At 41.6% G+C, this 18,923-nt stretch overlaps 1 protein-coding gene across 3 annotated transcripts in view; it reads right to left on the bottom strand.

The window, feature by feature from the left end:
* SH3PXD2A (SH3 and PX domains 2A) overlaps positions 1-18,923 on the bottom strand; it is a 266,755-nt gene that overhangs the window by 170,371 nt on the left and 77,461 nt on the right. For all 3 annotated transcript variants that reach the window (XM_063434631.1, XM_063434633.1, XM_063434632.1), the window contains exon 3: positions 10,396-10,471. In XM_063434631.1, the coding sequence (XP_063290701.1) occupies positions 10,396-10,471 (76 nt within the window). The remainder of the gene's footprint in view (positions 1-10,395; positions 10,472-18,923) is intronic.

Raw genomic sequence — 18,923 nt, 5'->3', positions numbered from 1 at the left:
TATTTGCTGTCGGAGTTTAAACCTATCTACATATTCTAACCAGTTTGTATACATCCTGTTATTCTGTATGGCTTTTTCACTTAGCCATTCATATCCTTTTTCCATCCTTATCTGATGTTTGACCTGTTGTATAAGTTCTTGTATACTAGGTACTATTTGTCGTTTCCATTTTCTGGCTATAACAGTCTTTGAGGCCATCATTACATGAATTATTAAAATTAAATCTTTCTCTGGTATGTTTCTATCGATCATGTGCAATAGTGAACATTCTGGTCTATTTGTCACCGGGGGTGGGGCTAGATCTTTCATAACTCCAAAAGCAATAATCCATAATGTCTTTATCTCTGGGCATTAACCTTCTATTATATCACCCAAGTAAGATATTTGAATTTATTTTTAGGGGCTTTAACTTGAAGTTTATTGAGCTGTATTTTATATGTTGTAGCTATTGGTCTCAGGAGCACACATATAATGCATGCATGTTTAGATAAGTAGAGCCTGTGTGTGCGTATATGATATACTGTTGTTGTTATGGTGCTTGGGCTGTTCTTTTATAGGGGTGCAGGGTTTGGCCATTTCACCTGAAACAACCGCTTTTTAATCTCAGTTTAGGGATATTTATAGCTGCTGCTATTTTGCATTTATGTGCTAAATAATTAGCCGTCACTTTGCATACCAATAGAATGTTACTAGATATTTAGCACTTTGCTCTCGGGCAATATGTGTTTGGCTTTCTTAAAATCTACCCCACCATTCCTTTATCATCCATGTTTCCCTAATTTACCTTTCAGTGTGATCTCTTTAGTGATCACCACGACCACAATTTCACAATGCTGTTTTGTAAACCTAGACCAGTGATGTCAGATTCTCCGTAGAATGCCAGGAAATGCTTTAAGTCTATTCAAAGAAGCAAACTTGAGAGGTTGTAAAGTTGCATTCAGAAAGGCATGAGTCAAAATGCACATAAACATTTACTGGATACACGGGCACAGATTGCTGCTAAACCAGCATAGACTTGAATGTCTGGATGAATTAAAAATAAAAGCATTTATTAGCAACACATACGCACTACTGCGGCAAGTGTTAGGAAGCTCCAAGTACTCAAATTAAAGTACTAAATGCATCTCAACTGTATCTCTCTTTGAAAAACAAAACAGTATAGTAAACAGAATACTTTGTGTGCTTACAAAAAAAAAAAGCTCAACTGATGGTGCATTGGGATATTGGGGCATGCCCCCTCCCCCCACCTTTCCACAGTGTATAACCTGGGCCAGGTCATGTCATTTTTACCATGTTCCAGGAATCAAAACTCTGAGCTGTTCAGGGTATTTTTCACTAAGCTGCGAGTATTGAAATTCACATCAAAATATTCTGCATCTACTGGCTCATTGCAAATAAATTGTGTAAAAGCTTGATGAATTCTAACAAAACAGTTCATTTGCACAGATAACTGTTTTGGGTTAGATCGACTCCCTACCCTACCCAAACCTTCCCTAACAAAAGAAAAAAATGGTATTTAAGTTTCCAGTCAAACAAATGCCTAAATAATTAAATTTATCTCCGACATTCTATGCCCATTAGTCAGTGAACACATGGACATAACCTATACAGTCGGGCATGCTAGGGCTTGCATGGCCCCAACCAAAACAAAAGAACATCTAATTAGATTTGCTCATATTTCACCGTTGTCCCAATAGGCTTGGTCCCTCCAGCACTGAAAACCTAACAAGACCTCTCTAGTTCAGCAAGTGTAAAGAGGGGGTGTAGCAAGTTGGTGCAAATCAAAGTAAAATCTGCCAACAGAGGAAACTCAAATTTCAGCAAATTATTCTAACTGATTTTATCAAGCCAAAAATAAATAAAATAAATTATAGCAGTGTTTGGTTTGAGAGTGGGAAAGGAACCTCTAACCCATTTCATTATTCTCATTTAATTAATTGGCACGTTTCACAGGACAGACACAGAACTGGCCACGCAAGCCACATGCGTGATCTCTGCCTCTTCACATGCATGGAAGCTTAGCGAAGCTCACATGTATTCAGAAATACACAAGCAGATACACAAAACCCTGGCCACATACATGATCTCTGTCTGAGTTGATGCATTTGAATGTTGCATAACACAGGTTAAAGGCATGCAGAAACAAACGGTCACACAGATCACACGCATGGAAGACAAACTCTGACAGAGATAACACATGCATAAATGTGATTTACCATCAAGACCACACATGTACACAAACTGTCACACATGCAGCCATGTACCTTGATCTGTACCTTGGATAGCGCACTTGCATGCATTAAACAAGTTACACACATGTACAAATGCAAATTGTTGTAGAGTTCAACAAATGCACAAACACAAAGTGTCTGAAGGACAAAACCTAGACACAGAAGTTGCTAAGCAGCAAAACAAAACATACAAAGAGATCACAAGTGGGCACAAGAATGCCCAGGATTGCTTGCAGGGCATATCACACAGAACTGTCCAGGTAACACAAACATATAGATGCTGGGTCAAGTTGTAAAATTCTAAATGCATTCCAAGTATTCCTACTGCATTTTTATATTTAAGTAAACACTTATTTAGCGTTTCTTTAATTACCTGTTTATGGGATTGCCCAGATAACCTTCGTGTTTGATGCTGCTGATATACACATAATGCACACCTGTGTAAGAACTTTGCTAAAGAATTGTGAACAGAAACCGGTACAGCGTAAGTGAGCTAGGTGATATCTCATGAGATAAAAGGAGAATTGAGTGCTTTCTTGGCTGACCTTTTCTGAATTTATTTATTTATTATTATTGTGGAGGGGGGCGGAAGGGGTATTGCGTAACTGGAGCAAGCGGTATTGCGTTAGTCCGCCAACTCATACATCACACGTTGATTGACACGTTAAGTAGCTGATGAGGCTCTAATTAAATTAAGCCTGACTTATTGTCTGCCATGAGGTTTCAGGGCTGTACTTAGCTAGGTAGGCCGCAGTGCGAGTTTAGGTAACATTCTTACAGCTAGGTGAGTTATACCTGGATCATTGGATAGACTGAAGGTTCAGCAGGTTGAACCTGCCCTTTGATAGTGTCCATTTAACTGCATTCTTACCACTCATCATGGGATAGCTACTCCCCTTCTAATTGCTTGCATTTCATTTTATTGCGAGAGGTTAGAATGCTCCACCTACCCCACCTCCCAGAGATTCAACGCGTGATGAAGCATTTACAATTACAATAGCAAAGTTAAATCAACTGTACAAGTATAGGGTAGCTAGAGGACTTCATTACAGTTTGCCTAACCCATGTCCCTTAGCAGGTTACTATAAGAACAGGGCGAATGTGCAGTGTCCATAAACTTGCAGTAATTTGTGGAAATCACGAGTCCCCAGAAAAAATAAATGCAATGGATGAGAAAATGTCCTGTACCTGGAATTGACTTTATATATGACACTATGTATATGTATGCCACCATCCTGTTAGTTTTCTACTATAGAATAACAAGCATCTTGTCCATGACACTTTATACATGTTTTGTATTGTTGTCGTAGCAACATTCCAATCCACAAGTGCCCAAAAGGTAGATGTCATGGTCTTGAGCAGGTTAGATAAGAGACTTTGGCCAGAGCTACCGTTAGGTTCTTTATTGGTTAGTTTGGACATTATAAAGGAACAGGAAATTCTATGAAATTATAGGGAGAGAGAAAATAGGAGAAACAGTGGTTTAGGCAATATGCCCCAGACGGGTTATAAAACAGGATATAATTAGACAGAAGCAAATACCCATGGATGAAAATATAGGTTATATAGAAAAATAAGTAAACAGAACAGAACAGTAGGTTTTTAGGAATTACAGGGAAAATAGAAATTTATGGGAATCAGCCCCCAATTGGAAGGATCACTGATAAAGTGGGTAAATAACGCCATGCAATAATAATTAGTAGCGAAGTCCAGTTTGGTGTTAAGCAGGTTGGTATAGAGCAGGTCGGTTGTGGAGATCTGGTAGGTATAAAGCAGGTTGGATAAATAGTTGCTGGATCAGCGCAAAATTTTCAACAAGAAGCTAAGATAAATGTAGGGCCGCAACCTAAGGGTATGAAGTTCCCTTACAAACCATCAAAGAGAATAGAATACAGTAAAAATAACCTATTTTTAAATGACCTAATTTTATTTTTACTGTATAAAGCAGGTTGGCAAGTTAAAACTGGATAGTAGCATAGTTGAGGTTGGTACCGAGCAGGTTGGCAAGATAAAGAAGGATAGTAGTGTAGTTCAGGTTGGTATGGAGCAGGTTGGCAACAAAAGGTTGATAATGTAGATCAGGTTGGTCTCCAATAGGAAGGAAGCAGAGAAGGTAAGTCCATAGGTAAGATTACAGGAGCCAGGAACAAAAGTCTTTCTGGTTGACCATCAACTTCATTGTAAAGGCCCTGTGTTGAGTTGGGTGTAGCCTTTTGTAGGAATTGTAAGTAGTCAAGGCAGGTGAGGATGATGAAGGTAAGTTCAGACCAAGAGGCTAGGGAGGCCACTAGTGGCAAAACATAGTTAGTGTATAAACTGTTATTGAAGAAATAGAAATGAAAGAAACATAATCCTTGGTTGTCAGGATAGGATCTTGACTAGTGATGTCGCGAACATAACATTTTCCGTTCACGAACGGCGAACACAAACTTCCGCAAATGTTCGCGAACGGGCGAACCAGGCGAACCGCCATAGACTTCAATAGGCAGGCAAATTTTAAAACCCACAGAGACTCTTTCTGGCCACAATAGTGATGGAAAAGTTGTTTCAAGGAGACTAACACCTGGAATGTGGCATGCCGGAGGGGGATCCATGGCAAAACTCCCATGGAAAATTACATAGTTGATGCAGAGTCTGGTTTTAATCCATAAAGGGCATAAATCACCTTACATTCCTAAATTGTTTGGAATAACTTGCTTTAAAACATCAGGTATGATGTTGTATCGATCAGGTAGTGTAAGGGTTACGCCCGCTTCACAGTGACAGACCAAACTCCCCGTTTAACGCACCACAAACAACCGCAAACAGTCCATTTGCACAACCGCAAACTCCCCATTTGCACAAGGTTGGATACCAAGCTAGCCATGTCCCGTTCCTTGTCCTCACTGATGTCATTGAAGGTCTCTTCCTCCACCCAGCCACGTACAACACCAAGGGTCCCCGAAAGGTGACAACAAGCCCCCTGTATTTTTTTTTAAATGTACACTACTGTTACACCAGATATGAGTTGCACTGGTGTGACACTGTGCCCTGGCAGGCCCTGAAACGCACACGTGTTTTATATAGCATTTTATGTTTGTTTGAGACCACCTTAAAAATATTGGATATCGCTAAAAATCATGATCACTATATACTTTCTCTACAAACCTCTAAAACGAACCAAACTACTCATCCATCCGCTATACCACTTTATCCCACCTATAACTAGTGCCCAGTTAAAATACTTGACTCTTACTTACCCACACTCAGTCATGCCACACACATTTCACCACTACTCTCACTGAATCCCTCTGACTATGGCTAAATTCATCTTCTACATCAGAACACTACTCCTAAGATTGGGTTGTATCCATGTCTCGGGTCTTTCATTTAGAATAGGGGCAGCTTCGGTCTCCTTCAACACTGACACTCCAGTGCATATTATTAAAAGATTGGGCAGATGGAAATCCTCAGTCAGGGCCGGCCTTAGGCATTTGGGCGCCCTGTGCAAAAAATCTTCACAGCGCCCCCCCTTCCCGTCCCCCCTCCCCCACTCCTTACCCCTTCCCACACACCCTGTCACACACACACACAGGCAGACAGCCATACACACACACACACACACAAACACACTCAGGCAGTCATACAAAGACAGCCACACACAAACACACACACAGACATAGAATGTGACGGCAGATAAGAACCATTCAGCCCATCTAGTCTGCCCAGACAGTCACACATAGGCAGTCACACACAAACACACACACACACACAGGCAGACAGCCACACACACAGCCACACACACACACAAACACACAGGCAGACAGCCACACACACAGCCACACACAAACACACAGGCAGACAGCCAAACACACAGAGGCAAACAGCCACACACACACAGGCAGACAGCCAAACACACAGAGGCAAACAGCCACACACACACAGACAAACAGTCAAACACACACTGTCAGACAGCCACACACACACAGTCACACACAGACAGCCACACACACACACTGGCAGACAGTCACACACACACATAGGCAAACAGTCACACACACAGGCAGACAGCCACACACACACAGTCAGACACACACACACTAACAGACAGAGACACACACTAACATACACTAACCCACATTAACAAATGTTTTTTAAATTTATTTAGACACCCCCCCAGCCTCCTTACCTTTGGGAATGCTGGGGGGGGTATCTTCCTCCCTGGTGGTCCAGTGGCTGCTGGGCTGGGCGGGCGGCTGGCGAGGGAGCACTTCCTCTGAGCTGTCTGCTCAGCTCCCTCGCGCGCCGCAGAGTGAGGCTGGGAGCCGGAATATGACATCATATTCCGGCTCCGCCTCCCAGTCTCACTCTGCGGTGCGCGAGGGAGCTGAGTAGACAGCTCAGAGGAAGTGCTCCCTCGCCAGCCGCCCGCCAGCGCCGCCCGACCGCCCAGGAGCCCGCCGGCATGTCTGTTAGCCGCAAGGCTAACAAGACATTTGCCTTGGGCATTTGGGGGGCGGCTTTTTTTGCCGCCCCCTGGAAAATGCCGCCCAAGGCAAATGCCTTGTTAGCATTGCGGCTAACAGACATGCCGTGTGAGCTATGCGGCCGCAGGGCGCCCCCTGCACCATGGCGCCCTGTGCGGCCGCACAGCTCGCACACCCCTAAGGCCGGCCCTGTCCTCAGTCTACAACCGATATATTCCTCATCCCGAGAAAGAAATGAGGAAAGCTTTTAAAAGTTTGGCTTTGTAAATTTGATGCAATAAGTGTGTTTTTCTTTAATACCTTTTCACCCTCTTTGCATGAACCCGAATTACATATATTACTAATATGTTTCTGAACATATATATTATATTATTCACTCACTCACTCTCTGGGCCGGCCTAAGACATCATGCTGCCTAGGTCCAACGATAAATGACTATGGGGGATAATGTATAATAAACAAAGGTTACTGGCTATGGGGGGGATAATGTATAATAAACACAGGTTACTGGCTATGGGAGGGATAATGTATAATAAACACAGGTTACTGGCTATGGGAGGATAATGTATAATAAACACAGGTTACTGGCTATGGGAGGGATAATGTATAATAAACACAGGTTACTGGCTATGGGAGGATAATGTATAATAAACACAGGTTACTGGTTGTGGGGGGATAATGTATAATAAACACAGGTTACTGGTTGTGGAGGGGGATAATGTATAATAAACACAGGTTACTGGCTATGGGGGAGATAATGTATAATAAGCACAGGTTACTGGCTATGGGAAGATAATGTATAATAAGCACAGGTTACTGGCTATGGGAAGATAATGTATAATAAACACAGGTTACTGGCTATGGGAAGATAATGTATAATAAACACAGGTCACTGGCTATGGGGGGATAATGTATAATAAGCACAGGTTACTGGCTATGGGGGGATAATGTATAATAGACACAGGTTACTGGCTATGGAGGATAATGTATAATAAACACAGGTTACTGGCTATGGGGGGATAATGTATAATAAACACAGGTTACTGGCCATAGGGGATAATGTATAATAAGCACAGGTTACTGGCTATGGGGGGATAATGTATAATAAACACAGGTTACTGGCTATGGGGGGATAATGTACAATAAACACAGGTTACTGGCTATGGGAGGATAATGTATAATAAACACAGGTTACTGGCTATGGGAGGGATAATGTATAATAAACACAGGTTACTGGCTATGGGAGGATAATGTATAATAAACACAGGTTACTGGTTGTGGGGGGATAATGTATAATAAACACAGGTTACTGGTTGTGGAGGGGGATAATGTATAATAAACACAGGTTACTGGCTATGGGGAGAGATAATGTATAATAAGCACAGGTTACTGGCTATGGGAAGATAATGTATAATAAACACAGGTTACTGGCTATGGGAAGATAATGTATAATAAACACAGGTTACTGGCTATGGGGGGATAATGTATAATAAGCACAGGTTACTGGCTATGGGGGGATAATGTATAATAGACACAGGTTACTGGCTATGGGGGATAATGTATAATAAACACAGGTTACTGGCCATAGGGGATAATGTATAATAAACACAGGTTACTGGCTATGGAGGATAATGTATAATAAACACAGGTTACTGGCTATGGAGGATAATGTATAATAAACACAGGTTACTGGCTATGGGAGGATAATGTATAATAAACACAGGTTACTGGCTATGGGGGGATAATGTATAATAAACACACAAAAAAAAAAAAAAAAGAATGCAGCTTCAGAATTAATCTAAATTGTATGCTGTCTAGGAGGTGGGATGGTCTGGGAGGGAGGGTCTGCTGCTGATTGGCTGGAATGTGTCTGCTGACTGTGAGGTACAGGGTCAAAGTTTACTCAATGATGACGAATAGGGGCGGACCAAATATCGCATATGTTCGCCATCCGTGGCGAACAAGCTATGTTCGCCAGGAACTATTCACCAGCGAACCGTTCGGGACATCACTAATCCTGACAGTAGATCCCCAGATGTCTGAAAATTACAACTTCAAAGATGCTTTGTCATTCTAAAAGAATTGTAAAGACATGCAAAACATAATGTTGTAGTTTTACAGCATATGGGGAAATCTACCTTTTGTGCACCCCTGTTCTAATTAAATCACTCCTAGGCAGCTGTGTTCAAGGTAAAGCAATGTATCTTGGACATTTTGCAGAAGAGAGCAATGGGGTTTGAAGTTTAACAGACAAGCGAAGGGTTAAACTTGATGAACCAGAGTTTATTTTCAACCTAGATTACATGTAACATACGCTGGTACCAGCCATGGCCCACGGACTTCCTATATACCAAGATTAACAGGTGCTCACAGACATTTTATTTTATAAAGACAGGGAATACAGTAGCTTTGATTGGTAGAAAACATCCCCCCGCCTCCCCTTTTAGATGAAGGACTAATCGTTTGCCAAATGTAAGATCTTGAAAACGTGCAGCTTCCGGGTCATTGTATCCACATTCATTAGCGAGCTGTGAAGTTTATGTGCTCCTGCAGGGGGTCGTGTCTGACTTTCTAGCTGCTTTATATAGCCACCAACTACAAAATAAATAAATCAAATCAAAGCCGATTGAAATAGAGTTCCCACGGGAGAAACAGTCGGTGCAGGAGAGTGACAACATCTGCAGACACTTGAACTGTGGGACTGTTTGTTCGCTGAAATACAAGGTTGCTGACATATATTTCATGGTCACCAAGGGACGAGACATTAGAGAGAGAAAGCCATTTGCTTGACGTCTCAATGTTATTTAACGACGCTCATGTACGAGGCCGATAATGCTACAAAAGTTTAGGACGGCAAAGGGTAAACTTGATCCGGCAGATGTTTTTTTAAAAACATTTCCCACGAGGTCCTGACATATCCTAGGCTGGCTATGCACTATGGGAAATGTAGTTTACAAATATATGTAGGGGCAAGTTTAACAAGCACTGGTAGAGGGGATTGTATTCACAGAGGCAAAAGATTATTCTCATGATTCTTATCATTATTTAGTATTGGTGATCAGCGAAGCAAATCATGATTTTGAGTTTGAAGAAGTGAAGCATATCTTGAGTTTGACTTTGCAGTAGTTATTGTCACAGATGCAGAGCCCCGGTATCACAATGGTATCACAAGTTCAGTGAATTAGAAGTATGACTCAAGTCTAAGCTAAGTTAGATGCAAGTCTAAGCATGTTACCAACTTTAAGGAAATGAAAGTATATGGTATAGAATATATATATATATATATATATATAGTATTAGAACTTGGTGGCAGGGTGTGTAGGTACTCTGTACCTTTACTATCCCCTCTTGCTCCCCCGACACATTCAAAGTCTTGACAAGTGGAGGTGTTTGGGACAAAGGCCCAAGGTAACAAGTTATCTTCTTATAGAATCTCTCTACACATGTGAGGGAAGTTCTGTAGAAGATAATGGCATTGTCAGCTGTCTGCAGGACCTCCTTCAGGACCATCCAAAGCAGCATCTAGCATAGATAGAAATGTCGGCAAAGACTTTAGGACAATAACTCTAGTGTCAACGGAATAATCAGAAAGTAAGTAACAATATTCACAATTTAGTGAAAAAACATTAAACCTTGAGAATTCTTGCGTGTCTTTAGTCCGTATAAAGAACAAGAATGTATTTCTGTAATGGGGTTACCTGGGAGAAATGGTATAATTCTTTGCTTGGGATCTTTCTGTCCAGCTTCAATAGGAAACTTGTCCAAAACTTGCATCTAAAACAGAGAAAAAGAAAAACCATCAGAAAAATACAAAATGGGGCAAAATGTATTTATTGGCTCTCTCTAGTGGTAAAGAAACAAGGTGATTTCCAAACACAATTCTGAGCCATTTTCGCAGTTGAGAAAAATCTCCAAGCTAGGCAAAAAAAGCCAGCTCCTGTAAAACTACAAATCCCATGGGTCTCTGGGGGACCCATTTAAATAGACAGCTGTGCTTCCGCTGGATTACATTTTAATAGGTCTCAAGAAGTAATGGAGGGAAGGAAGTGTTAGCGAGCAAAGCAGAAGACTGCAGAGCGAATGCAGTGAGCAAAACGTTCAACACAAAAACAAAAAAGGAAAAACAAATAACCCCCCCCCCCCAAAAAAAAAAACATTCTTAGAGGTGAACACCCATGGCCCCAGTTTTATCCCTAAAATTAAAGTGTCTCTCTTTGTCCATATGAAATGCTGAAAAGTATGCTCCTATTAAGGGACACTCTGCATTTATTTGCAATTCCGTCAGATGTGTTGGATTTTATTGTTAAAAAAATTAATGAAACATTAAACCTATTACGGTCTTCTTAACTTGGAACATTATATATTTTAGGTGCTGGTTTACCCAAGAAGGAGTGGACTTTTTTGTTTCCTTTCTCATTCATTGCCTGGTGGTAATAAAAATATCGCCCTATTACCTTATAGGTTTAAATGCCTGTTCATTTTGTCCTATACTTTTCCAATTGGATTTTAACCAGATCAATAATAATGACATTTAATAATACAACGATTCGTGATTATTTTCTATTTCTGGAAACAAATGATCCAAGTAAACTGGAAGCATTGAGAAAGGTGGAGGCTGGTGTCACCTTCCAGGCCAAAGTTCTTTAGAGAGTTAAAAAAAAAGCCTTTACTGTGTTTTTAGTTTGATCTTTCCTGCGTGTTGTAATGAATACTGAATAGCATGGACCACCCACCTGATTTGGTTACACTTCACAAGAACAGATGTTATTTCAATTGAAGAAAAAAAAAAACTTTACTTTTTTTGCACAGACCTCCATGAGACTTCTTACACGGTAACCTTTATTTTTGCATCCTTGGGATGAACATTGGGTAGAATCATTTGCATGTTTTGGAAGAAGGAAAAAACCAAAACAAAGCAACAAAAAAAAACAGCAACAACTTTTTCCACGACATAGTTTGACCAAAACAACACAACACAGCAAGCCCAGAAACCAAAACAGAGTGAAAACAGATGGAAATAAATATTAAAACTTAACTGACAAGATGCATGTATGAAGATCTGTACTCCTACATGATGTATGTTATCTGTATAAAAACAGATTTCAAACAGCAAGACAAGGACATATAGCATTTGCATCATGTGTCAATGCATTTTACTTGCAAAAAGACAAGTGTCTTCACACTTTGATAAATCTCCCCCAGTGTGTCACATGTATCAAGGAGACGTGCCAATGTATAGGTTCCGCAGTATCATGGCTGCTCTCCTAGTCCATATAACAAAGCAGGCTCAGGCTGCTTGTGTGTAATCTATTGCATAGGGAACGGGTTCAATTAAAGAAGATTAGCGATAGGGGGCTATGAGGAGGTGGAACATAAGGGGAAAAAAAGACTAAACTACAACTCTGATGATATTGGCATATTAAATACCTGTATGTGTGTATACTTCATTAAAAAAAAAAAAACTCTGGGGGGGCGGGGCCAAGCCGGCAAACCGAGCGGTCGCATGCAAGCAGGGCTCCTGACTACCGAGCCATAAAACTACTGTTATTAGCCGAACCCGAGCGCCTAACTGGAACCGGGAAGCCCTACTAAAGCCATAGGAACCCTGGCGACAAGCCTGAAACCGGAATTCAGCCCCTCGGAGACCGGGAGTCTGAACTGGCCAGACGCGGCCCAGAGGTAAGGGGACTGGGGGGAGGCAGCCGCTCTCCCCGGCCCTGCATCGGAAAGGCAGCCACACGAACACCCTGTCCCGTCCCCCCCCCGGACCGGTGGGGGTTACCCCGGTCAAAGCCTGATGGTGCACTCACCAGTTTAAGCTCCAAGACAGAGCCCGCGACGGCGGGTAGAAGCGAACGCCATCAAAATGTCCGCCACCACATGCGCCCGGCCCATAGAGAAGCCTGACCTCCTCACCAAACTCAACATGATTCCCACAACGGGACCGGCAAGCATCAAACAAGGGCGTACATTCTCCTCGGCAAACAGAGCCCAAAAATGGCGCCGAAAGAGACGAGGCCGCAACCAAACGCGGAAGATCCAAATACAGGCGGGATCCCATCGCACCAGAGACCCGGCAAGATTCAGCCTACCACCCAGGCAAGGGCTACAGACCATCCAGAACAGGCACTCTAACCCACGGTGGGACCGGGCGTTGCTGAGGAAGCTGAGACAGCAGCCACCGCAGAACACTCCCCACTACTACCCAGAAGCGGACCCCCAAGATCAACGGGACATCCACACCAGCATACCGACACCTAGAGACTGTCCCAGAGCACTGAGCCGTGGCATTGGCTGAAACCACCATGTTGTACATGCTGAGGCACCCGCCATACTTGGGACATATCTCCAAGTGCTGCACTACTAGATCTGTGGTAGGGGGGCGAATACTCTAACTGAACTTAATCTGATGGCAAGTTACATCGGACCCCTTAATGATATTCTGTTTTTCTGTTAGTTGACTTATATACAGCAGTAGATGTTAAACTGACATATATAGCATGTACACTTCAGAGGGCCTAACCTAAAAATTATGTGTCACACACTACTAGATCTTACGATATCAGTTTAAACTATGACTCTCGTTGCTATATTAATGAAGTTCCGCCTGCCTCACTCAGATGTAACTTAATAAGCGCTAATTTTAAGGCACTATACGTATGCCCCTGCATAATCCAAGTCATCACGACAGGCTACCTTAGTCCTTCCTTATTAAAATGTGCAAATAGCCGCTCAATCACCCTAGTATGGCACTATTCCTCATAGCATATATTTGCTCAACCACTACTCGACTCTACGCATATGCCTACCTATTTTTTACTGTTATTGCGTGAAACTTGTTAATAATACTGTGTAAAATCAAATTACAAAACATGTGCATGTTCTCTACATACCACATATCTGTTATCACTTTTTGAAAATCGCGCTTGTGAGAGCTAATGTGGCTATACAAGCACTGTTGTAAGCCTTTATGCACAACAAAAATAAAGAATTAAAAAAAAAAAAAAAACTCTGCAGAGCTGCAGACCATGTACTCTCGCAAGACAATCAGAGCGTTGCCGTGGTAATCCGTGGCAATGCTCTGATTGGCCGGTTTTCGCGAGACACATGGTCTGCAGCTCTGCTCACTGTGGAGCTGCAGACCGTGTCTGCGGTGGCCGGCCGGGCAGCCAGGAGGGGCCTCGCACCCGGCGGCATACCGGGCAAGCCACCGGCCCCCTCCTGGTGTCAGGTCCTCGGTCAGTGACCTGACACAGTCTGCCCTCAGGCGGTTTAGGCGGCCGCGAGGCCCCAGCCAGTGCGAGGCCTTAGGCGGCCGCCTAAACCGCCTAATTAGAGAGCCGCCTCGGGAACTCAGGTTAGAGATAATTTGGTCAGCTTTATTAAGGTGTCACTTCTTCAACATATGTTAGCCACCAAGTCTAATCTGGCAGTATGCCAGATGACTTTCAGTTGAACATAACTTTTAGCTTTTAATTTATTTTACATTTTTAGTTGCCTATACGGTAGAAAAGTTTAGTAGTTCTGAAAAATGGACAGAGACATTGTATTTTCTGTTACATTTGACATAATTGAGGATATTAACATTTTCTCCAACCAGAAAATATTAACAAAATAAATAAATCCCTGCAAATATAACAAGGAAAACATTTTCCCTCTTCCAACCTCCCAGGATTTGGGTGTAGCGTGTTTACCATATGTCAAGAGGAACCCGCAGGAAACATATTCTAGCCACTTGAATGAACATCTGCATACAAGGAAAATATTAAATAAACTGTAAAATTAAGTTACTACGCATTTTCCAGCACCGTCGCTAGAAAGCAGATTTAAAAATACATATACAGTTTGATTGCCAGAAAAATAAATAAATAAATGGCTTCTTCCCAAACGGCTGAAATTCAATTATTTAATTGTATAAACAATTAATGGGTGTGTGAGAATACGCATACATGCGCTATTGTGTGCTGTTTATACTCAGAATTTACCAGATTATCCCAGCTCAACTGGCACTCTGTTAAGAAAACTAATGAAGACTTAAAGTTAAGAAAAAAAAAAAGAAAAAAAATCTGACTTCAAATAAATCTGAGCATGATTAGAACCAAACACTAACTTCTGTTTATAAATGTTAATATGTTTACAGTGGTATGCCTGTGAGAGCTTGGAAGGCCTTGATCCCAGTGAAGTGTAATCTCGTTATTACTGGTGCCCCAAGAACTATATTTACATAGTGCCAACATATTCTGTTGGACAATAAAATGATAGAAATGGATATTAAGGGGCGAAGAACGTCCTGCTCAAACAAGGATTTGAGGTTGGGAGATATATAGTTACGGGTCTTGTCCAAGGATGCTTACTGGTAACGAGCCGAGGTTCTCCTGTAGCCTCTGTGAAGAGGAATGCCACCAGACAATTAACCAGTTTCAGGCAACCTTACCAACACAGCTGTACCTATAAGGTCATAGGTGCACGACTTGAGAGATGACTGGCTACTTGTTTTGTCATAGACCTATCCAATAGTAAAGAAATAATGGATACCGCACTCACCAAGATGCTCCGGGGTCCAGGGCTGGCCAGGCCCCACTCCGAGATATGTAGCGTAAATAATGGTCCAGGCACTCAGGGTAGTAGCAAAAATAGCAACTTTATTGGGGCAAAAGCAGTAAAGTTTCAACACAACCGGGTCTATATGAAGCTTGAGTTGAAACGTTGCTGTTTTTGCCCCAATAAAGCTGCCATTTTTGCTACTACCCTGAATACTTAGACCATAATTTACTCTACAAAGACCTATTCAATAGCATTAAAGTTACTTAGTGGCTGTTTAAGAGTAATTTCAAGAAAATGACTAGGAATAAAAAAATTAAAACATATATATTTCTGTCAAAACTCAGAACACAACACAAAATTGTAGGTAACAGATTGCTATATAAAATGTACATTTAGATATGTACAAATATAGATGTCAAAGTTATAATTCTTTTATTGTTCCGGGACGGCTTTTTTTTTTATTGTACTTTTGTTCACGGACCATGCTTAACTGTATTCTGATTGGCTTAGCCTTAGAACATTGAGTAGTCAATTCGATGGTTTTTCAATTTTTACTCCCAGAAACCCTTTCTACCTGCTCTTTCATTGCAGCAGTAAAAACTATTACATTTTTCTATACGTTTCTTAACGCTTTCTCAAAGTGAAAGTTTATTTTAAAAAGCATTTATATTAAGGCATTATGGGCACTTTAATTCAAAGAAAAACCCCTTTCCATTTGTAAGAGTTAATATTGGCCTAACAGACTGTGTTACTCTGGAAAATAGAAGCCTGTGAATCCCATTCTCCTGTATAATATATGAAGGAAACCTCCTCACAAGTTGATTGCTGCCAAAATTCTGAAAAAGGCATTTCAGCTTCCAACATTTAGTCCAAGATAGAAAAGAGCCACAAACCCCCCTCCCCCCCTATCCCCCCCCCCACCCCCCCCCCCCCCAAAAAAAAAAAAACTGCACTGATGAGGCTTCGACTGAGTGTAGCATTAAGGGTATATTTGCACATTATCGAAAATTCCATCAGCCAGAAGCTGTGTTATTATAGGTAGATAGGCAATAGTATGAGTGGGCTAGGAGATTCTCAAGTGCTTTAGCCCAATGATAAGTGGATCAGGGTATGCCCAGCTCCATGGCCCTAAAACAGCACACCATGCGCAATCCCTGTGCCCCTAAAATGAAAAATGAAGAAAATATTTACACCCCAGACCTGCAATAGTACCATGGGTATCATATCCTCTGGTCCCCAGTAATCCTGTCCCAGGTAGCTTGAACTCACTCTGTCAGGTCAAAGCTGTTGAAAAAATTAATTAAAATTCACCTACAGTTAAATGGTTAAGAAAAACAGAGAGGCTGAACTCAAACAGTGATGGGGCAATTCCTTTGGGTATTTTTTTTGTCAAAGCACTTGACAATGGAGAATTTACCTTCTACAATAAGTTGCAGTAGTTATGGTGAATGTGGTGTACCTTTAAAAGTAATAAAGCCATGTGACAGCACAGCAATAAGTGTTTAATGTTTTTTGCACACAAATTCACAGATGTCTGTGGATGGTTCTAGTCATATTAAACATGCAATACAAGACAGGGTTTGACAGATGCAACACTACTGTAGTTCATCCCAGCAACCTCTATCTTGTGCAGTGCGAGGGACCATTCACAGAGGTCCCTGAATGTCTAGGAGACACAGACTCTGCTTTTCGCAACTCTACTGCCGCCAGTATCTACCAGCATTGTGTAATACCATACTATACACCTATTTGGAGGTATAGATGCAGGCCAGAAGAGGTAGAATCAAGGGATGGGCACACCATGAAAGAGAAAAGGCCACATCTCGGGACTCCCAATAGAATAGATTCTTCTTATTCGTTGAGGAAGCAATTGTTGAAAAATTGTTGAAAACGATAGAATTTACAAAATACCAATTTTGACTGTGTTAGAATTTTACTGAAAATCCAACCCAGTCAAGAGATATACAGAAAAAAAAAAATAGGGACTACTTTGTCTCTGTATTTCTCCACCGCCTGACTTTCTTAGACTCAAGATGAAGATACAGAGTCTGCAGGATCCCCCATAGACCTCAGTGCTGTACTCTCGCGCAGCAGTTATGTCAACTCCTGGTGCTGAAGCGCCAAGAGTTGAAGAGGAGCAGCGCGAGCAAGATAGCGGCGCCTGCAAGAGACAGGTTCAGGTAAGTAATCCCACCCTTACCTGTCCCCCCAGCCACTGAACCACCAGCGGCGATGTCACAGTCTGGGGACTTTGCAAATTCGGTGACAGTGGTTTAAAAACTGTAATAGAGGAAATAAACTATTTTTTGTTTTTAATTTAGACATTATATATACATACTATTAAATGCATTTAAAAGAGGGACAGTAAATAAACCCGGAGGAGTCCTTTTTATTCTTAACCCCTTAAGGACCAAACTTCTGGAATAAAAGGGAATCATGACATGTCACACACGTCATGTGTCCTTAAGGGGTTAAAGTATATTTTTTCCCACATTTTTTTATTTATCCTTATACATTTAGATTTGCCTTGTTAAGCAGAAATACAACAGTTAATCTTACCAGTTACCCTATGGAGAAAGTCACAGGACAATTTACTGGCGCTCCAAACACAAAGAGTCTGCTCACTTGCACTTTTTTCTTTTTCTCGTTACCTTAAAAGTCTTTACATTTCTGTCTCATTTGCTCAAAAACCACAATTCATTTTGCAGAGTTCACATGAGTCAAGTTTGACTGATAACTTATTCTAACTTCAGAAAAATCGAGGAGGCAGCTGCTTCGTGCAACCAGTCTGGAGAACTCAAACAGCGACAGAGCTGGACGTTTTCCAAAATAAAGCAGAAATAGTCACAGTTTAAAGAGTGGGGTATAATAACTAAGCAGTGAACTACGGTAATTCCGTATCACAGTTCCGGAATTCCGGTCAAAAACAGTCAAAATAGACAAACATAGTTGCAGATGTTTTATAGTTGCAGATGTTAAGTATCTTAAAAAAAAAAAAAAGAAAAATATCCAGTGAAATCTCCTTAAATGACCACTTTGGGCACCATAACCACTGCATACACCCATAGTGGTTATGGTGCCAGTTTTATACTTACCCAAGTCCTGATGGGCACCTGTACTGCTTCTTCTTAAGCAGTAGAAGGCAAATGTCAGTTTGCTCAAGACAGGAACTTGTTCATTGTTTGAGGTGTTGATGCTGTGGAGTCCAGCTTCTCCTCCTGAATACGACCAGTGGCAGCACGGGCAGATATTAGGACCAAGGTAAATGCCAAACCCCACTAAGAGTTTAACTGATTACACTGGAGTGGGTTGCAGTAGTTATAGTGCTTGGCGCATATATTTAAAACAATTTAAGCAACAATATACCAGATTATGACGAAGACTAATAAGCCACTTTTCTCGCAGTAGACTTCTAAATGGCCAGTTGCTGACAAAGCAATGACAGTTGTCTGCCCTGCGTTAGAAGTGTAGCAAGCTGGAAGGGGTAGTTATTGCTGAATAAAGCTTCCAAACACCACATTTTATCTTCAGGTAGCTGATAAAGCCAAGGTCGGATTGTTTGACCATCGTTTTAGTTTCTTTTTTGTCAAACATCTTGATCCCACCCCTCCAATCCCCCCCCCCCCAATCGTTTTAAACCTGCAGCTGCAGAACAGCAAGGTTTTAATTTCAGAGTTTAAGT

Source organism: Pelobates fuscus, chromosome 10 (assembly GCF_036172605.1).
Source record: "Pelobates fuscus isolate aPelFus1 chromosome 10, aPelFus1.pri, whole genome shotgun sequence".
NCBI lineage: Eukaryota > Metazoa > Chordata > Amphibia > Anura > Pelobatidae > Pelobates > Pelobates fuscus.
This window is presented reverse-complemented; position numbering and strand designations above follow the sequence as displayed.